This window comes from Bos indicus x Bos taurus, chromosome 7 (assembly GCF_003369695.1).
Source record: "Bos indicus x Bos taurus breed Angus x Brahman F1 hybrid chromosome 7, Bos_hybrid_MaternalHap_v2.0, whole genome shotgun sequence".
NCBI classification, from domain to species: domain Eukaryota; kingdom Metazoa; phylum Chordata; class Mammalia; order Artiodactyla; family Bovidae; genus Bos; species Bos indicus x Bos taurus.
Window position 1 is genome coordinate 51739685 of NC_040082.1, and position 22621 is coordinate 51762305.

Consider the following 22621-nt stretch of genomic DNA (forward strand, 5'->3'; position numbering starts at 1 on the left):
AGATGAGGAACACATGTACACGCATGGTAATTCATATGAATGTATGGCAAAAAACACCACAACATTGTAAAGTAATTAGTCTCCAATTAAAATAAATTTTTAAAAAAGAAAAAAAGACTTACTGTCCCAAGTCAATCCTCTGTCCTCAGACTACTTGTGAAACCAAAGAAAAATTCCTTTTCTATTAAAATTCAAATATTAACAGCCCCAACCCTTTATGGTGGCTATTGGAAACTTCTTATTAACAATAAAACTAATGTTTAAATTATGATTTGAAATGAACAAAACTTTACTCATTCAGATGATATTTATAAATGCTTAGCCTAAACTCCATGAGAGCAGAAATCATATGGATTTCCTTTGCACTCAAGCCAGACTTTTTAAATAGCAAGGCTCTATGAATATTCAATTATAATAATGGCTGAGCAAATAAAAGACTAAAGAAGCCAGTGAAGGACTACTCTATTGCAGACACTGGAGTAAAAATGAACAAGGCATAAAACTGAGTCTTTAGGAAAATCAGATATATACATGTACTACTCAACTTATGTTTTCAGTAAATATTTATTTAGAACCTACTCTTTTCCAGGTACTTTGCTTGCTACTACAGTAAACAAAACAACAAAATTTGCTCCCTAAAGGTAAAGAGATATTACATAATAATCATAAAAACAGCTATAGAATGGAAGTTAAGTGCTATGCAGGGTATCAGGAAATAATAAAATAACAAAAGTTAATATAGACACAGAAGAGAATTAGGGAATGCTCAGAAAAGCAGCTCCATGAGAAAATGTAGCCTGAATCTGAAGCTTAAAAGCTAGATGCTCCCCCACACTGCCCCCCTTCAAGAGAGAACAAAGAAAAGACCAATGTAGACTGAGAGACTGAACTAGCAGGAAACTGATGGGAATAAAGTAAGAGATGTAGACAGGAGCCAAGCCATTCACATCAACCTTTCCTAGGATGCTGAACCATGGGGAACTGGAGCACCGCATGATCACGCATACACTCTATAAAGATCACTGAATTATCCTATGGAGGGTAGCTTGGAAGATGAAATAACAGATGTTGTTGGGAAACTACCTGAAAGAAATTTCAGAATGTCAAGGTGGAAATGATTGCATCATCTTAGATAGGACCGTGTAGGGGAATGAGAAGTGTCTAGAATTGAGGTTATTTTGGACACAAAGTCAAGAAGAGACCTTGGAAATGAATTAAGAGTGGAAGATGGCACATCAGGTGAAGGTGGAGGAAGGCATCAAGAAGAACACTTAGGTCTTGACCAAACAACTGGAGGAAAGAGAAGCAATTGGGAGGCTGAAGAGACAAATATCTGTGGTAAATGATTAAAACAGTAGTATAACATTAAATTTGAAGTGTCTATAGGATGTTCAAAATTTTCAGGAAGGCACTTAATATCTGGTATGAAGATCAGAGGAGAGATCTAGCAAAGAGATACATATATGAGAAATATACACAATTTTACATATGCAATTTAAATAAGGTACATAAATGTGCTCACCTCAGTTCAGTTCAGTTCAGTCACTCAGTCATGTCTGACTCTTTGGGATCCCATGGACTGCAGCATGCCAGGCTTCCCTGTCCATCACCAACATCCGGAGCTTACTCAAACTCATGTCCATCAAGCTGGTGATGCCATCCAACCATCTCATCCTCTGTCGTCCCCTTCTCCTCCTGTCTTCAATCTTTTCCAGCATCAGGGTCTTTTCAAAGGAGTAAGTTCTTTGCATCAGGTGGCCAAAGTATTGGAGTTTCAGCTTCAGCATCAGTCTTTCCAATGAATATTCAGGACTGATTTCCTTTAGGATAGACTGATTGGATCTCCTTGTAGTTCAAAGGACTCTCAAGAGTCTTCTCCAACACCACCGTTCAAAAGCATCAATTCTTCAGTGTTCAGCTTTCTTTATAATCCAGCTCTCACATCCATACATGACTACTGAAAAAACCGTACCTTTGACTAGATGGATCTTTGTTGGCAAAGTAATGTGTCTGCTTTTTAATATGCTGTCTAGACTGATCATAGCTTTCCTTTCAAGGAGCAAGCATCTTTTAATTTCATGGCTGCAATCACCATCTGCAGTGATTTTGGAGCCCCCAAAATAAAGTCTCTCACTGTTTCCTTTGTTTCCCCATGTATTTGCCATGAAATAATTGGACTGGATGCCATGATCTTCGTTTTCTGAATGTTGAGTTTTAAGCCAACTTTTTCACTCTCCTCTTTCACTTTCATCAAGAGGCTCTTTAGTTCTTCTTCACTTTCTGCCATAAGGGAGGTGTCATCTGCATATCTGAGGTTATTGATATTTCTCCCGGCAATCTTGATTCCAGCTTGTGCTTCTTCAAGCTCAGCATTTTTCATGATGTACTCTGTATACAAGTTAAATAAGCAGGGTGACAATATACAGCCTTGACGTACTCCTTTCCCGATTTGGAACCAGTCCATTGTTCCATGTCCAGTTCTAACTGTTGCTTCTTGACCTACATACAGATTCTCAGGAGGCAGGTCAGGTGGTCTGGTATTTCCATCTCTTGAAGCATTTTCCACAGTTTGTTGTGATCCACATAGTCAAAGGCTTTGGTGTAGTCGATAAAGTAGAAATAGATGTTTTTCTGGAACTCTCTTGCTTTTTCAATGATCCAGCGAATGTTGGCAATTTGATCTCTGGTTCCTCTGCCTTTTCTAAAACCAGCTTGAACATCTGGAATTTCACGGTTCATGTATTGTTGGAGCCTCGCTTGGAGAATTTTGAGCATTACTTTACTAGCATGTGAGATGAGTGCAATTGTGCAGTAATTTGAACATTCTTTGGCATTGCCTTTCTTTGGGATTGGAATGAAAACTGACCTTTTCCAGTCCTGTGGCCACTGCTGAGTTTTCCAAATTTGCTGGTATATTGAGTGCAGCACTTTCATAGCATCATCTTTTAGGATTTGAAATAGCTCAACTGGAATTCCATCACCTCCACTAGCTTTGTTCATAGTGATGCTTCCTAAGGCCCACTTGACTTCACATTCCAGGATGTCTGGCTCTAGGTGAGTGATCACACCATCATGGTTATCTGGGTCATGAAGATCTTTTTTGTATAGTCCTTCTGTGTATTCTTGCCATCTCTTCTTAATATCTTCTGCTTCCTCATGCCACCTCTGCTTAATATCTTCTTTTTCTCCATAACGTTTAGTATAATCTGATATACTTTGTAATTATTTGATTACTTTTTTATTCCCTATCTCTCTCAAACTAAAATGTCATGGAAGCTTCATGAGAACAGTGATCCATCACCATAGATTAGTACAGTTCTTTTTTTTCTTTTGAATACAGTTAACATACATCATTACCTGGGAGGGTTTAAGATTTCACCCTGGTTGGAAGCTGACACGTTATTCTGCCACAGTTAAAGGCAGTCTGACAGAAGACACAGACTCCTGACTCAGAGAAAAGAGATGTAATTACTCAATAGCAATAGCCAGAGTCCCAGCGTTTGCTCTGGTTCCCCAGGCCCAGCCTCCATAGCGTGACACGAAGAGGGCCAAGGAAACATACAGAGAAAGCACAATGTGCTACAAGGGAAGGATGCCCAGCTTTTAAAAATCCCTAAATTTTTTCAAGGGCACTATGCCTGGAAATTCCCTGGTGGTCCAACAGTTAGGACTTGGTGCTCTCACTGCCATGGCCCAGGTTCAATCCCTGCTTGGGGAACTAAGATACCACAAACCATGTGATGCAGATACACAAAAAAAGCATTATACCTGCCTAAACTTTGCCCTAGTGAGAGATACTATCTTGTACCCAATGGCAAACAAACCTGTCCTTTACACCAGAGAGAGAGACTATTCTACATTCCAAGGCTATTTCCTGTAGAAACACTCTTGAAAAGATTGTTTGAAACACACGCAGTCGATGTCTCTACCCATAAGACATGCAGAAAGATGAGAAAGAATTGAGAATTATTTCCCCAAACCACAAATCGTTCCAAAATATACACAAGGCATATTTTGGAATGAAAGATCAATTCTTTGAGGTAGGTACTGTTATTATTTCCATCCCCAGGTGAACTACTTGTCCAAGGACATAGAGCTGGTAAGAGTCTCTGGTGAGCCCACTCTACCTTGGAGTACACACACACCTTAGGAAAGAGAGTCCTCCTTACCTCTAACCTGGCCCTCTGTCAGCTACTTTAGGCTTTGTGAATGGGTGGCAGAAAAAGACAGAAAACAGAGAAAGAATTTTAAAAGCTGAAGAAAAAGAAGCAAGAATGGAATTTTTTAAGATATTCATACCTCTTATACACCTAGAATTACAGAGGACAAGAACTTTTGAGTTCACCTTACAGATGAGAAAACCAGAACTTGACCATGGGCTTTCTCTCCATAGTCAGGGGAAGTTAGGGCAAGAACCAGGTAACCACTAGTAATCTCTTCCTGACAGTCTTTACCTTGCACGTTTACCTAGGAAGGCCTAGGGCATTCCTCTCCTACACCTTTCTTACACTGGTGGTGTGCCCCAAACCTGGAGGACAGGCTATACTACGGAGTCAATCAATAACCAAGGAGATCTGTGACGCAGAGCAGGAGGTGGAGACTGGAAGCCCACGCACACTATATGACCCTTCCAGTCCCAGGGTTCCAGAGCGAAGTGTAAGTTCGGTGCAGTTTTCGACTGAGCTCTAGAACCAGCATTTCAGCCATGAAGGTGGCAAGCATCTTTCTCCTCACTGCCTTGGTTCTGATGAGTTTATCTGGTAGGTGTCTTTGCTTATTTTTCTGATTTGAGTAAAACCTTATTGCCTTATTGAGCACATTACTTTCAAGACTTAGAGTCTACTCTTGGACAGATCTTTTGGTTCTAGGGAGATGAAATAAGATCAGTAGATGAGAATTATATATCGAAAGAGGGATTTTAACATAACACAGGAAAACAATTTTGCTAGTGCTCAGACATGAAATTTTTTTTTTCAGGTAATGAAGCTGACTCTTCAAGAGATATGGTAGAAAAATGAAGGGATTATTTCAACATCAAGTACCCTTCTAACTCTGTACATGTTTAAGGCCAATTTACAAATTTTATGTTCTCATGGAATTGTAGAAATAGGTTACAATGGTTTCCAGTTATTCAGTGTACAGGGCAGAGTTTAAGAATTTGACTTTTGACCTACAGAATAATTTTAGAAAAAATATTCTTTTTGAATAGATGGTATGTGCATATCTTCAAACTGTCTTGATAGTGCTGAGAGACGATCTGAACCCCCAGAATCGGCATCAGCTTCCTTTTTGTCTTTGGAAATGGATAACGTGTTAAATTTTTTATCAGATCTAGCAAAGAAACCAAATCAACACTTTATGAAAAAAGGAACAATGCTGTTTGTTGTATTTGCTAAATATTTATGGGAGTGGTGGTCCCTTTTCCATTTCTCATGCATATCAATTAATACAGATAGATGCCTGTGTGGCGATCACCTGCTCATTAAATCTTAGACTCAACTAGATTCTAAAATCCAGGGGGATTCTCACCACATCAGGTTCTGTCTATTCCAGGGACCTTCTTTTCCAGGCCCGTGAGTGTCTTATGCCTTTTCAAAACATTTAGCTCAGGAAAACTACCTCCTTACCTAGTTGACTTCAGAGATTGTTAATAACAAAATCAAATCTGACCAACATTTCTTCCTTTAGAAGAAGTGACTAATACTATCAAATTAGTCCATTTTCCCTACAATGAGCTCACCCAGAGTTACCATATCCTACATAAATGTGATGTCATCAAGACCTGCTATTTTCTGGAAAATGCAGCATGACAATTTTAAGTATCTACCTGTAAATTCAAAAAATGTGAAATTAAACTAATAGCACAATGCAATGGACGAAAAGAGGTCTTTGGGAACCAAAGTTTGAGTTGTCAGAAGATTCCACTTTTTTTAGTATCACTTACAAAAGAAGACTTATGTATAAATATAAAAGTTAGTTTTGCATCATAAGACCTGGTAATTGCTAGTGTTAACTGTTTTACTGGTTATAGAAACTCTCCATATCTTTATCTATAAACTTAAGATAGATACTTACATTTCCTACATCAATAAACAAGTTGCTAACTAGAATGTCAGTGAGTATTCAGAAGGTATTTGCTCTGTGCCTGAGACATCTGAAGCAGTAAGTACATCGTTTTTATTTTCAAGGAAACAAGTCAACTTGTCTTAAATATACAAAACTTTTGTCCTAATCAAATTTTTGCTTAATTTTTTTGAGGTTTCAGAAGGCAGGCTGTGATGAACAGCAGTGAGATGTCCTTGAGGAAAAAAGATGGAAATAAGAAGGGCTAGGTGGTGAAAGAGGCCAGCAGAGAAGACATAGACTTAAGTGGAAGCAGAAATTTCTGAATGAGAATACATCTGTCCTCTCCCATTCAAGACTCAACTTCACATGTCTGATTTATGTTTTCCAGGTAACAGTGGAGCTAACATCCTGGGAAGAGAGGTAGAGACAATTTTGTAATTTTTTTTACCTCCGGGGCTAAAAGTGTTTGTTCCAACCAAAGCGTAGTCTAACTCACCTTTCAATTTAGCCTCAAGTTAATACAAGGAGTTTGAACGCTGGCAAGGCTTAACCTACTAAACGTGGGTAGTGATTGTAGTTCCCCACAGGTGCTTATGTTGAGGGACAAATTCTCAGATACACAGGCAATTTCTGTGTAGTCGTATTATGTTTGCTGTAAAGGGGTTTTTATATATATCTTGTAGGACACGAATTTTAAGTGGAGACCAGCGGAAGAAGTGTCCTCTTTTCATTACATTTATATGTAGTGAGAAGGCCAATGACAAACCAAAAGTGCATGAGTAAATAAATTACTACATCTGTGATGTATTATAAAGAAGTTCTGATTCCATTAGCAACTTACCCTAGAGTTTCCGTGGTGGCTTAGTGATAAAGAATCCTCCTACCAGTGCAAGAGACCTGGGTTCGATCCACGGTCGGGGAGGATCCCACAAGCCGCGGAGCAAAAAACATGTTTGCCAAAACCATTGGCAAATGGGTTTCATGCTCTAGAGCCCAGGAACCGCAACTACTGAGCCCTCAAGCTGCCACTCCTGAAGCCCATGGGTCCCTAGACTCATGATCCGCTACAGGAGAAGCCACTGCAATGAGAAGCCCACACCCGGTAACTAGAGAGTAGCCTGTGCTCACTGCAACTAGACAAAGTCTGTGCAGCAACAAAGACCCAGAGCAGCCAAAAATAAATAAATATTAGAGTCAAGTGGTGAAGAGCTAAAGTTCAGGACCTGGATTGACAGGGTTTAAATCCAGGAACCAGTAATTATTAGGTGTGTGACCTGGGATGATTTACTCCCTTTGTACTTCATTATCCTTACTAGAAGGAAAGTATGATAAAAAAAAGTTCATAGGCTAGTTGTGAAGTTTAAATATAATAATACATAAAAAGCCTTTTGGACAGTGTCTGCCCTGTGAAAGTCATTTCATAATTACTAGTTCTTACTGATGGTAGAGAAAACAGGCTGTGCAAAAACTCCAAAGGTGGAAGGCACTGCACGTCTTTAAGTGACTTGGATAAGACCAGGGGAACAGGACTACCGTGTGCAAGGAAGAACATGCTTCAAGGTGTGGCTGACCTGAGAGAAGCTGGCACTTGTAGTGACTGTAAACTTGAACATTCTCTCACTCACCCTATTCAAACCTCACAACACCACGATGAGACAGGTAGGAAAAAGGACAACATCATTCTTGTTTGGCAAATGAAGTGACTGTGGTTCAGAGACACCAAGAGATTTCCCAATGTCACACAGCCTGTAAGTAGCAGAGGCATTACTTAAAACCAGGTTTTCTGAACACAAATTTTGGATTCTTCCCTTTAGAACACTTAGTATCAGCCTTCCAATCCATTTTTAAGGTGATCAACTCAGGGAGATTTTAGAGACTGTGCTATAAATTCAAAGAATGAAAAATGATGGGAAATGATTCTGTTTCATTCCATTTATAGGCCAAGTGCACAAATGAAGTGAACGGATGTCCCAGGATCTATAACCCTGTCTGTGGGACAGATGGAGTTACTTATTCTAATGAATGCTTGTTATGTATGGAAAATAAGTGAGTACAAGCTTGAATTTCTTTTAAAATATATATTTTAAGCTAGATGTCTTCAGATTTTTATATATCTAAGACTCAGTGAATATGCCAATAACATGAATTTCACCATGTGAAAAACAAAATACCTAGTTTTCCCTCAAATATTCTTGATCTTTTTCTCATTATATATCTGTAAAGATTATATAGAAGTGTGTGTGCATTATGATAGAAGAGTATACATTGTGTCAAGCATTGTGCAAGGTATTTAATATTCATAATGACTCTATGAGGTAAATAATACTAAGCTTATTATGTCCAGGAGAAAATTGAGATTTAGTTAGTTTAAATAATGCTTAGCAATGAGTGACAGATCTGGTACGAAATCCTTGCTCTTTCCATGATAAAGTCAGGTACCAGCCTAAGTACATGTGAGATACAGAAGAAAATCCTCCAGGTTTTGTCTCCCAGTTTGCTTACACTCAATGCTAACACAGTGGGGTCAGTGGTCGTGTAAGCAAAGTGCTCTGAGAGCACAAAATCAAAAAGAATTAATTATGCCTGCTAGGATTTTGAGAAGTTTGGAGGCTTTCTCTAGGACATTCTAAAGAAAGAGAGAGAAGTATTCCAATATGAAGAAAAAACTGAACAAAAGCCAGAAAGTAAGTAATAATATGGTGCAGTATAAAAGGTGTTTAAGAAATTACCAAGCAATAGAGGAGGTGAATGGCACCCCACTCCAGTACTCTTGCCTGGAAACTCTCATGGATGGAGGAGCCTGGTAGGCTGCAGTCCATGGGGTCGCTGGGAGTTAGACACGACTGAACGACTTCACTTTCAGTTTTCACTTTCATGCATTGGAGAAGGAAATGGCAACCCACTCCAGTGTTCTTGCCTGGAGAATCCCAGGGACCTGGGAGCCTTGTGGGCTGCCGGCTATGGGGTCGCACAGAGTCGGACACGATTGAAGCGACTTAGCAGCAGCAGCAGCAGCAGAGGAGGTGAAGTGTTTGAATGCTTCTTTCAATTATTTTTTTAAAAAGTCAGTTCTATGATAAAAAACTCCAAGGTTTTTTAGCAAACGAGATAGTATGGATTTTTTAAAGCTCACAATGTACCCCAAATTCCCTTATACTTAAAAAAAAAAAAAACATTCTTTGCAATAGTAATCATCGTGTTTACTAAAGTCCTAAAATATTCAAAGGTGAATTATATTGATTAGGTGACCAAAAACATATTTTGGTAACACTTTTTTTTAATGGATGTGAGAACCAGCCTCAGTGGAGTTTCTGAACTGACTGTAGGTGGCTAGTGATGGGAATCAGACTCACGAGCTCAGAGAAATAAATTTGCCACAGATATTCTGATTTGCTACTGAACACTTTCTGCCAAGCATTGTGCTAGTCTCCTCCACTTGTGAATATAACTAAGAGAAAATAGCACAAATAAGGTAATTTCTTGTAACTTGTGACAAATGCCGTTACATGGGTGTTAGCAATGTGCTATAGGAATGAAGGAGAGAGACAGATTGCTTCTTACTGAAAGGGTCAAGAAAGGATTCATGAAAAGGAAGTCATTTAAACAGTGGTCTGTTTTCATAGTATCACAAAAGCCTTCCAGGTTAAATAAAGATGTAGAATGGTCAAACAAAAGAGATTCCGCAAGGAACCTAGAAAATTCTGTTATTTTGGAACCGATGTGGTGTTAAGACTTTGATTTAGGCTCAAATGACTGCATGCACTTCCATCATTCCACTGCTCTAATTCACTGTATCATGAACCCTCTCTTTGATCTGCTTTAAATCATTTCAGAAAATTCTTGGTATTTAACAAGGATTGTGGAAATAGGTTCCCAGGGAGAAATATTTAATATCCTAAAGTTGTAGGCTGAAAACATTAGATTCTCTGCTTTTAAAAAAATCCCACGCTAAAAACTTATAAAAGAAAGTTGAAACCACCTGTTAATTTTCTCAAGGCCTATGCTATTGATGTTAAAGTCAAACATCATATTTCTGTCCAAGGGGAGGGGAAAGCAGTACAACAGCCTTGAGACTTGGGCTACTTCCAAGTGCCAAGATCAAACGGCCTAATATTTAGAGTGAAACACTGGAAAAATATGAGCATAGGGCTGGGACGCCCTGTTTCTTTAGATTTTAAAAATCTATCAGTCCTACCTGCTTTTTCTATTCTTCTAAAAATATGTAAATAAGGGGGCAATATTTGAATGCCCAAAAAAGTACTTTCTATTCCTATATTTCTCTAAGAAAGCAAGAGAGAGAAATGTGGCTTTTTGAAAAGTACCATTTTTTTAAAAATATTTTTAGCTGGAGGGTAGTTGTTTCACAATGTTTATACAAGAGTGTGAATCAGCCGTAAGTATACATGTCTCCTCCCTCTTGAACTGCCCTCACCTCGTCCCACCCCTCCAGGCTGTCACAGGGGACTGCGTTGAACTCCCTGTGTTGTTCAGCAACTTTCTATTAGATATCTATTTTACATGTGGTAATATATATGCTTCAATGCTACTCATGTATCATTTTGCTTTTCTTTCTACTGCCCATCAAAACCACCAAACAAGTGTTAATATATTGTATGGTTAACTAGATCCAGGTTCTGACCCTAGTTGTTGAGTTTTGCGATGAGTAGAAGAACAAGGGCTTGCATCTCCTTGATCACTATGCTCCTGGCAGATATATTCAGTAAGAACTTTTTTTTCTAATTACTCTATATCTTCTCAGGCAACCTACACTGGCAAATTCTTTTCTATAAACTAGCATTCTCCTGCAAGAACTTTTTGCAATGACGGAAATGCTGTCCAATATGGAGGCCTCTAGTCATGGCACCAGCACTTAAAACATGGCTACCATAACCAAAAAGCTGGACTTTTAACATTATTAAACTGATTTAAATTTAAGCAGCTATATGAGATCATGTCAGCTGTCATGGACAGCATAGCTATGGAAAATAAGTCCAACCATGGGCTCTGTCTAGATGCTAAATAAAGCAACTATCCTACGAGATAAGGATATGATTTCCTTTTGCAAAATCTCACAGATGGGAATCCCCAGAGTCCTAAGGCAAAGATCCGAAAGTAGCCTGGGCACCTGCTAAGCTGGAAATCTGGTGGCTAGGACAATGACATCAGCAGGAAAAGCAACAATGGATTAAAGATTAATTCCAAGGCTTTTAATGATGCCCTGCTAGATCTGTCAACTCTATAAGGATGAACATTTTTCCCTTCTGTTGTATTCTCAATATAGGTAGTAGTTCTCAATCAGTATTCGATGACTTAATAAGTGAATGAATATATGAATAAGAGAAACAGAAATGGAAGGAAATCTCAAACCTCTCATTTTAAATAAAGCTGAATTTTTTCCTTGTTTTCCCCCCATAGTCACATTTTCTCAGCAAAGTTTAAACTAATTTTTTTTTCCCCAATCTCTTCTACAGGGAACGTCAGACTCCTGTCCTCATTCAAAAATCTGGGCCTTGCTGAGAACCAAAGTTCTGAAATCCCATAAGTACACTACAATGCATGGCTGGCCTGATTGCTGAATAAAATGCATCTAAATACGTCCTGTTGCTCCTATATGCTTTTTCCTCAAAGGCATGTTTGATTATACCAAGAACAGAGGCTGGAGGCAAACTCAAAATAAACCGAGTTTTACAAAATACAGCAATCCTATAATTTTGGACAGGGTTTCTTTCAGGATGCTTTTCCCTTCCCCATCCTCCTCACATTCTGAGGACTCTGTCTCAGGAAATGTGACTGCAGACATTAAATGACAGGATGCAGTTGATCACAAATATCATAATCCCATGAGGATTAGACTAGCATTTTAAGAAACAACTGGAAAGCTCTCAGTCCAGAAACATGTTGCCTCACACCATTCACTGACTGAAATAATTTCTTTAGGGTTCCTTGGAATTTAACTGAGCATCTGTTGTGCTTGGCACTGGTCTAGGCACAGAGGCATACGATTCTGAAATGCTGCCTGTCCAGTGGAATAGAGTTTAGTCTTAAGATTTTCCATATATCTCACAGTAGATTTGAGGTGAGGCACGACTTTCTCAAAGAGGCTCTAAATCATTGAGGAAACCAAAAGAGTTACATTTTCTCAGCTGTGTGGTGGAGGAGCCTTTGCATTCAGGCTTAATTCTCCCCCAGCAGAGGCGATTGCCACTAGTTACTGAGGTGAGTGGCAGTGATGTAGAGCTCCCCATTTTCCCTGGCAGCCCGAGGACTATATCTCTGGCTTGACTTGGAGATTTGCTTTTTTGGGTCTCACGGGTTTGCGCTGAGATGAACAAAGAGGAACTAAGACCTGATTCTGATTTAACTTTTGCCACCAAAGCACTCCCAAGAGATGATCTGCTGTGGAAAATAGGGACTTCAGACCTACAAGACTACAGATGAAATGGTCATGAGGCCTCTGTGTAGTTCACTTTGCTTTACCTACAAGCCACAATAACCCTGTGTAGTTAACCTTATCTCGTGAGTAAACTTAGCAAAGTTAGATAACCTGACTAATATCACCACCAAATAAGGTGGCAAAATTGGGCTTGTAATTCAGGACAGACGCCAAATCTAATGCATTTTAGTCGAAACCACAATCACCCCAGGTAGACTATCCCTTCCTGATTTCTACAGGAACTTTAGGTAACATGCTCACATTAAATGGCATATGTAGAAATAAGAAGTGCCTCAAAAGGAAAAAGATATCTATAATCACAAAAATAGAGAAGGAAAAGCAGTTTGAATTCCTAAGCTCAGACAAAGAAGTAGCCCAGAATGGAGAAGTAGATAGAGGGTAAGATGACCCTGAGATGCATCAGGTTCCCTGATAAATAATGGAGAATTCATCACCCATTGAACCAAGAGTAGCCAATAAAATCTGTCCCACACTTGCAAAACACAGTTGCATGACACTTAAGGTTTAGGTTAATTTCTTGTGATATTCAGAATATACATGGCTTGAGGTTTAAATCTGACCACTAGGGGATGCTGTGGTCTACTAAGTGACTCAGGCAAACACACCTCACAGCTCACCAGGTTAAATTATGGATGCAAGATGGCTTCCAGCATCTTGTCTGTGATGCTAGAGGACATTTGAAGGGCAATGCTAAGCGTAAGGAACTTTGCTCTAGTAAACAGATTTAAACATTGAATGCTAGAAATTGTCACGGTCTGGAGAGAAGAGATTTGAAGATTACAGGCAGAGGCAATAAATAAACCTAGATTGTCTACATTTAATGGTTCTGCTCACTTTCTGACTTGTTAAAAAATAAATTTAGGCAACCCACCTTTCTGCCTGGCCATATTTTTGAGACCTCCAACCTAACTGTTGCTAGGCCAAATTCTTGGGACACAAGACACAGGAGGAAACAGCTGCCCCTGGAAAGAAAGGAAGGGCAACTAATGGCACCTGAAAGCAAATTTATGAGTCACATGATTCAAGGATCTGAAACAGAGGGATCCTGGAGGGCCCTCCTGGGTAGGAATCCTTTCCCTGTCCCATATTTCTCATTTGCAGAAAAAGGGCTTCAGCCTCCTAGGCCTTCCCTGAGTTCCAAATAGCACATTCAATCAGGAAAGTAAGAGAATTCAGAAACAAAGGAAGAATGATCAAGAAACTATAATTCAGTGATTTAAGCCGAGTCCTGGTTCCTCCTCAAGGGGTGTTGTTGCTGTTCAATTGCTAAGTCGTGTCTGTGACCCCATGGACTGCAGCACGCCAGGCTTCCCTGTCCTTCACTATCTCCTGGAGCTTGCTCAAACTCATATCCATTGATTTGTTGATGCTATCCAACCATCTCATCACCCACTTCTCTTGCCCTCAATCTTTCCCAGCATCAGGCTCTTTTCCAAGGGATACACTTAATGATATCTTTGAGTTCTTCTGAAGGAACTAAGGCCCACACCAGGGTGGAGGATGGTAACTTCAGGCTGAGCACAAAGTTCCTGGAACCACTCTGTTATCTCACCCACCAAACAATCAGAAGAGAATCACACACACTATAGCCCTCACCCCAAATTTTACCTATAAAAATTTCTCCCTAAATGGCATCAGAGAGTTGGGGTTTTTGAGCGTAAGCCACCTCATGCCTGTTGCTTGGTCCTCCAGTAAGTTTCTGCTCCACACTCTGATGTTTTGGTTGTTTGGCCTCACTGTGCAATGGGCACATGACCTTATCTTCAGTAACAGACTGATTTCTTACAAATGATTTTTTCCTGCCAATCTGGATTTGGAAAGGAAAGGACAAAATGAAACCTACCTTCCTATCTGGAGCAGGCACCACAGATAGAAACAGTGATGAACCAGCTGACTTTGGTGTCAACTACAAATTGGCGCTTGCCATCTACCTATCTACTGCTGCAAGGATTAAGTTATATGCTGCTACGGGTGCTGACCTTCAACATCCCCTGAAAGGAATTCAGGGTGAAGATCAGAAATGAAGCACTCAGTTGCAAGGGTGGGGGATGGCAGGACAGGTCTTTCAGATAGATGATTTCAGGAGCCCAGTTCTTGTATCTCCCCATACCTAGAAAAGCACTAAAATCCTTCATGGTAATGACTGTTCCCTGTAATTAGCAAAGGCTTCACGAGACTAGTAGAAACTTTCTGGAAAAATATGTGCTTGATTGCATGTATTCCCCCTTCACCAAAAATCATGTATATACTGACCATTCCCCCCACCAACTCTTTGGAACAGTTTCTCAGAGCCATCTGAGGTGCTGTTTCCTGGGCTGCAGTTTTCACTCTGCCCCAAATAAAACTGAATTAGCAATTCTCACATCATGCCTTTTTTTTTTTAAGTCCACGTAACTATTCTTACAGGTTTCCCATGCTGCTAGTGGTAAAAACAAACAAACAAACAAAAACCCATCTGCCAATGCAGGAGACGGACAGGGGTTTGAGACCTGATTCAGGAAGATCCCCTGGGGGGAGGACATGGCAACTCACTCCAGTATTCTTGCCTGGAGAATCCCATAGACAGAAGAGCCTGGTGGGCTATAGTCCATAGGATTGCAAAGAGTTGGACATGACTGAAGCAACTTAGCACCACACAAGTATTCTCATCTTTGGCCAGCTCCTGCTGGATTTCCCTGGATCCTCTCTGCAGGTTCTGGAGAGAGTAGTGTGTCCCAGTGGCCATCAGGAACTTTAAAGAAGGAAAAAGAATTTTGCTTCTATCCTTTATGGTGAGCGTTGGCTGAGAAAACCCCATTTTCTTCAGGACACATCTTCTCAAAGGCATGTCATACATGGATAAGCTTATCTAGCTTAAAAGTTCTCCACTGTGGCCGTTGTAATTCATAATTATCTTTGGGAAGCTTAACTTGCTTGTTCAGCCTTCAAACAAAATTTTACTTGCTGGAGGCCTTACTCTGGACCCAATCCAGCGTAAATTGGACCCGGTCTGATCTTTCACCGGGTCTGGTTTAGGGGTTGGACCAGGTCTGTCACTGGAAACAGTTCTATATCTGTGTCCCATGCCACCCAACTCAGGCCAGTTTGGGGATCCAGGCCATGGGAAAACAAAAATCCTCAAAACGAAAAAAATGCTCAAAACAGTGAACACTCCTAACACACAATCTATGGATGGAGGATTAGAGGGAACTTACCCACCACCTCCAGAGGCAGTGAGGAAGCAGCGACTCAAGGGACTCCTCAGGTACCTTCGCTGCTGTTGCTCGATGCTGCTGAGGGCAGTCAAAGGTCTCCTTGTTTCTCTGTTCAGTCACCAGACCTGTGTTAAGATAAACCGAGGCATATTAAAAATTCTGTTTGAGCAAAAATGGATTCAAATTGTGCAGCATCCAAATTAGCAGTTAAGAAGGAGCCCCAGGGGTCAGTGCAAAGTGGCATTTGCATTCAGAAAGGAGGCGGGACAAGAAGTTACTAGACAAAAAGCAGATTGAGTATTGTAGGGTTACTTTTTTTTAGGGGATGGTGGGGGTCTATCAGGCAGATTACTTAACTGATGCTGATTAGGCAATTTCTGATCACTAGTTTAAGATTCTATTTCTGGGAATGGAAACTAAAGTTAATTCAGTTGGTGACATGGGTCTTAGCCTAAGAAACTCCATTTGGGGCAAGTTGCCTTATTTTTAACAGACCCATCAGAAAGCATGTGGATTGCTATTTGATTTGCTGTTTCATGTCTGGTTGGCTCAGCAGCTCACGGGGGGAGACTCAAGAAGGAGGAGATATATGTATACATTTGGCTGATTCACAGTTGTCCTATAGCAGAAACTGACACAACATGGTAAAGCAATTATATGCTAATTAAAAAAAGAAATTTACAACTGAAATGTGTTTAGAGGAGAGAGGCTACCATGATAGGGAAGATTTTGTAACTTTGTGCTATGACAGATGGTTGAAAGAATAGGAAACTTTGGTCTGAGGAAAGGCAAACCTTTAGAAATCTGGTGGCTGTTTTCAAACAATTTAAGGGAGAGAGTGTTAACACCATGAAAGCAGAAACTCTCTTCTCAGTGCTGTATTACAGGCTGCAAGACAGTATCTATCATCTAGAAGGTGCCTGATTAATATTCTTTTTCTTACAAACAAATGAATGAAGAAGAGAGATTAACATGCTCTTTTTGGCCCCAAAGGGTAGAATTTAGACTAATTGAATAGGGATTAAAGGGAGGTTGATTTGGATTCAGTAGAAAATCAAATAGTATAATGGTTAAAATCAAGGACTCTGGGTTAGAGTCCTGGGCTGGAATCTAGTTTTACCACTGTTTAACCATGTGTCCTGGAAAAAGGCAGAGAATTATGTCTCGATTCCTTAATCTCTTATATAGGGTTAAAAATAACAATAACAAGTACATCTTAGGGCAGTCAGCACAATGCCTACCTTATAGTTAGGTGTTCAAGAAGGATTAACTATTGTTGTTGTTGTTGTTATTCATCTCATAACCCTTTGAGCTCACTAAAGAGGTCTCCTGGTACATGATAGGAGGAGAAACAATTCACTACATCATTAAATTGTTATCTTACAGAAGAGATTCTTTAACTGGATACAAGGTCAGACTAAAACCTCTCTGCTTTTAACTGTAGAAAAATTTCAGAACTATAAACCACACCCCCAAAACAAGAACTCTAGAGTAGTGGCTGGGAATAAGTGTTGCGGAAGGAGAAGGTTTTTTTTGGCCCTCGTAAAAGATAAGGTAATAAACCCAACTTCCACTGTTATAAGGTTCCCCTTCTCTGGAGAAATAAGGAATGCAGGACGGTTTCCCTTAGTATTTGAAATTTAAAGCTATCAGACAAAAACAGTATACAAAAAAAATTTTTGTCCATTGGAGAAGTAAACTTGTTTGAAATTAAACTTTTTTGAGTATTTTTTTTATAGTCAATGATTTCTTATAGTTTATGGAGCCTCCTGAAGAATAGGAACATGAAAAACATTGAACATTTTATTTCCATTTCTCTTGCCCAGTTTAGCCCCTAAAAACCTTTGCTTATTCCAACTAAGTTAAAATAAAACGTATTTGCATAATAACGGAGGCAATTACATAAAAATGTCCTAAGCTCTACACTGCCAACAATTTCCTTTGTTTTCATTCATTATGTAAGCAGTACCTAACTTTTAGCTAAAAATGTGAAAAATGGAGGTAATAAAATGATGTTCATGAAAAAGGAGTAATACAGATTTTTGCTTTTCAACAAATAGACACTCACTGGAAAGCCAACAAACATCAAAAATAAAAATGGCTATTTGGAGATCAGGTCAAAAAACACTGTTTGGAGGAGCTCCATTTGTGGCCATGCATTTTTTAAAAAGATGATAATATTATATGTTGCAGGGACAGGGACCCCTTCCAGGGCCCAGAACTGGGCTCTTGTCTAACACTCGGAAATGAATTGTCCAAGGAGACACATATGCTGACAAAGCAAGAGACTTTATTGGAAAAGGGCACCTGGGTGGAGAGCAGTAGGGTAAGGGAACCCAGGAGAACAGCTCTGCCACGTGGCTTGCAGTCTTGGGTTTTATGGTGATGGGATTCATTTCCGGGTTGTCTTTAGCCAATCATTCTGACTCAGGGGGCTGGAGAGAATAGCTGCTGCGCTGGATTCCCCTGTGGGACATCCCTGGTGGCTCAGATGGTAAGGAGTCTGCCTGTAACTCGGGAGACCCTGGTTCAATCCCTGGGTTGGGAAGATCCTCTGGAGAAGGAAATGGCAACCCATTCCAATATTCTCGCCTGGAAAATCCAATGGATGGAGGAGCCTGGCAGGCTACAGTCCATGGGGGTTGCAGAGTCGGACATGACTGAGTGACTTCACTTCTTCTTTTGACTCAGAGTCCTTCCTGGTGGTACACGCCTTATTCAACCAAGATGGATGCCAGAGAGGATTCTGGGAGGTGGCTGGACATGTGGTGTCTCCTTTTGACGTTTCCTGAACTCTTCCGGTTGATGGTGGCTGATTAGTTCCGTGTTCCTTACTCGGACCTCCTGTCGTAAAACAACGCATGCAAATGGTTACTATGGTGCCTGGCCAGGATGGGCAGTTTCACTCAGTGTGTTTCCCCTAACATTATAGATGACTGTTCTACTTATTGCATGTGTAGTCATGAATAAGGCATGTAAAATAAATTTAATACTATTTGGGGGGCTTTTTATTGTTCCCTGTTGAAGGAAGAAAAAGACTAACAGAAAGTGGCAGATTAGGAATCTAGTTGTGTTGTCAAACAGTTGTGTTAGAAACAGAAAAATAAACACAAAGAAAACAAGTGGGAAAATAAGAAAAATGCATACCTGTGGAAATTAGAGGAGCAAAAAGCAGAGGAAACATGTGTAGTATAAAAACAATAATAATAATAATAAAGATAAGCACCTAAATAGAAAGAGAATGAGAAGCAGAGAGAAAGACAGTGAAAATTTAGGAAGTTTCATAGTGAATGTAATTCTTTAAAGCTATATTCAGAGTAAGTTATTATATTTTGAACTGCTTATGCTAAATATCAGGGCTTTTTAAAACTCTTATTTACTGAGATATATGTGTTTTTCTTTAAACTTACAGCTATATGTTTGAAATAAATTTTTTTTGGTTTCTGAAGAACTTTAAAATACTCAAAAAATGGCTGAATAGAAATCAACTTTCAAATCTTAACAATGTAAATTAGCCCTTAATGTCTTGTAAAGTTAATGAAAATTAATAAAGATAAGAGGAGCTAACTTGTACTGAGTAATAATCCTATGTCCCAGACCCTATGTTAAACGCTTCCCTTGCATTGTCCCATTGAATTCTCACAAGAACTACCCCAACCCCCCAACCCACCCCCAGAGCCTCATTTTAGGAATGAGAAAACTGAGATTCTCATTCACTCAGGGTTATAACTAGTAAAACTACAGATTTCCTTGGCTTATCTGTCATGTTACACTCTCTGTCCATCTCTCACTTATAACTGCTACTGCCTTGATCTATATCAGCATTTATAGCCTCCCCTTCTTTAAAAGTAATTACTCCAGGTTCCCTGAACCTACCATGCTCTCTGGCCTCTGCATTACATCTCTGAATTATCATTATTGCTCAACTCCCCACCACCACCACCACCATTCTATTTCTCTCTCTCTCACACACACATATTATTCCCACACCCTCCATCTGTCTCATTTTTTTCTTGGCTTATCAGATGAAGGTATGACCTCTGAGAATTCTTTCTTCATACAACTCTTCTTAAGTGTCCCCTCTTTTTGTTCCTTTTATGTGCTTGCCAATTTCTCAAACATTTTTTCAAGATCTCTGCCACTGCAGAAGCTCTGGTCTCTCCAAAGTCTTCTAACCTTTCCTCTTTTCTTGATTTTCTAGGCATCTAAAGCACTCTCAGGTATTTGAGTCAGGTCAGTAAATCCATTTCATAGCCAAACACACATCTCCTTCCCCAGTGCATGCTCACCAAGAAAATCAGTGGTATCTAGTAGAGGTAAAACGTGAGGACCAACAAAATTTTCCATAGAATTTGGACAATGGAATCCATCCCTAAAACACTCTCTCAAGTCTAACCCCTCTTCTCCATTTCCTCAAATACCACCCTCTCGAAGCCCAGCATTACTGCTGATATGACTGAATATAACTCACTAGGTGCTCTACCTGCCCAAGGTTATTCAGCTGTCTTCCTTCCAATATATCCTCCTACTCTGTACACTTCATGCAAACATATGTGCTTAGTTGTTTCAGTCGTGTCCTACTCTTTACAATCTCATGGACTGTAGCCCACCAGGCTCCTCTGTCCATGGGATTTTCCTGGCAAGAATACCGGAGTATTTCCTCCGGTATGGGAGGAGTATCCCATTTCCTCCTCCAGGGAATCTTCGAAACCGAGGGACTGACTGAACTTGTGTCTCCTGCATCTCCTTCATTGGCAGGCAGATTCTTTACCACTGCGCCACCCGGGAACCCTCGCTTCTAGACCACAAAATAATTAAAGTAGTCCTTTAATGAAAAAGCTGTAATGGCTACACATTGTCTACTAAAGAAGGTCCCAATTTAGCCTGATGGTTATAAGCCCTTAATGTCTTTCTGCATTCCTTTTTTATCTGTCACTTTTACCTATTTAATAAACATCACTTAAGATATTGATTCTCAAATTTTAGACTCAATGAGAATCCCCTGGAGAGTTTCTTTAAATTTCAGTGGCCTAACCTCACCTTGCAGATATTTCAAATCAGTGGAGTTGGGGGTGGATCCCCCAAATTCCTCATTTACCTCAGTTTTTAAGCCTCCCATGAATTTTTTCCTGCTCTCCCAAACTGTTATCTTCCAATTTCCCATAAAAATATGTTGGTTCCTTTCTTATTATAACCACAGTCAATCTTGAATTATAAGAAAGTGTGCTCATCTTTATGTGTTTGTTGGAGTTTCCTAGGGGGAGTAATTGAGGCCTAAGTATTTCTGTATTCTGTATTACATAAACACAGCACTTTCTCTAATAAATGAAAGTTAATTTATATCAAGAATGTTGTGGTGGCCAAAATTTTTAAAGAGTTGGGGTTCCTGCTTTCATATTATATGAAAATTGAGATTTAAAAATTGATGTGTGGAGAAAGACAACTTTTCTTTATCCAATTATGTTCAGTAACTGGAGTCTACAAATTAAACTGATCTATAATGGCACCCCACTCCAGCACTTTTGCCTGGAAAATCCCATGGATGGAGGAGCCTGGTGGGCCACAGTCCATGGAGTCGCTAAGAGTTGGACACGACTGAGCGACTTCACTTTCACTTTTCACTTGCCTGCATTGGAGAAGGAAATGGCAACCCACTCCAGTGTTCTTGCCTGGAGAATCCCAGGGACGGGGGAGCCTGGTGGGCTGCCGTCTACGGGGTCGCACAGAGTCGGACATGACTGATGCGACTTAGCAGCAGCAGCAGCATAACAGATTGACAGGAGAAAAATGACTGATTCATATCCATATAAAAGCTAACAAAAAAGTCACTAGCTTATTAAATGGTTAAACTTAGAGGTGTATATGCTTAACTCAGTAGGGGAAAAGGAGGAAGAAGAAAAGGGATCTATGGGAAGAACAAAGAGATACAAATGGGTTTTTAGGAGAGCTGCTGCTGCTGCTAAGTCACTTCAGTCATGTCCGACTCTGTGCGACCCCATAGACGGCAGCCCACCAGGCTCCCTCGTGCCTGGGATTCTCCAGGCAAGAATACTGGAGCGCAAAAGATGAAAAAGTGCGTGATGTTTGTCTATGCTGGTGGGAATGGTCCTTCTGTCTTCTTCAGTGACTTACTTTCATTTACTATAGGTTTACTCTTCTTTCTGTTCCCTGTAGAGCTGCCCCAGAGAGGGAATGACAGCAGTCTTATCTCCCAGAAGTTGCCTGGATCTCTGGATGAGCTGTTGCTTCTGTTCAGTAGATAAAATCCTGCACATTTAGGATGGGAGAAAGGGCCACTATCCATGGAAAAAAGAAAGCCAGACCTTCGGAAGGTTAAGACTAAAGGACTGGGTGTTTTATGCCTGCTGCCCTCCTCTCTCTGCTTCCAGTGTAGGAGGCAGTGAGAACAAGGCTTCTTAGGGGTGAGAGGAAAGGAAATTGAAGCACAGGGAGATGGACCTAAGCATCAAGGAGGGTTATCTTCAAGGAAAAGATGATCACTGCTCTCGAGAGTGTCGTCCCCATGCTTGATTTGCCACTTGTTTCACACCAACATTCTCCCAAACCCCTGCCCAGTGTAAATGATGCTCTCATATCTTGTTCCTGCCTTTACCTATCTTGACCACATTTAGTTCTAGTTCTATTGGAAGACAGTGAAGTGTATCATGCTTACAAATTGTGTCTATGGGAACAAAAATGGGCATTTTGCACACCTAACTAGGAAGAAGGAGCTGTACTAATTGATAATTTTGGAAAGCGAGACAGAGTTTTCCTCTCAGACATTCAAAAACTCAAAGCCAGAAGTTACTTACCTGATAAAAAGTACTTTCAAGCAAACATCATTGAGAGAGACTGGTATCAATGATGTTAAGTTCTGAAAGAGAGAAGAGGGATAATTTGGTTTGTT

General features: G+C 40.1%; 1 protein-coding gene across 1 annotated transcript; it reads left to right on the forward strand.

The window, feature by feature from the left end:
* Positions 1 to 4603: 4603 nt before the first annotated feature.
* Positions 4604 to 11663, forward strand: SPINK1 (serine peptidase inhibitor, Kazal type 1). The gene is made up of 4 exons (XM_027548803.1): positions 4604 to 4760; positions 6455 to 6486; positions 8006 to 8112; positions 11538 to 11663. The coding sequence occupies exons 1-4, from the start codon at positions 4706 to 4708 to the stop codon at positions 11581 to 11583; spliced, it is 240 nt and encodes a 79-aa protein (XP_027404604.1). The 5' UTR covers positions 4604 to 4705; the 3' UTR covers positions 11584 to 11663.
* The last annotated feature ends 10958 nt before the right edge of the window (positions 11664 to 22621 follow it).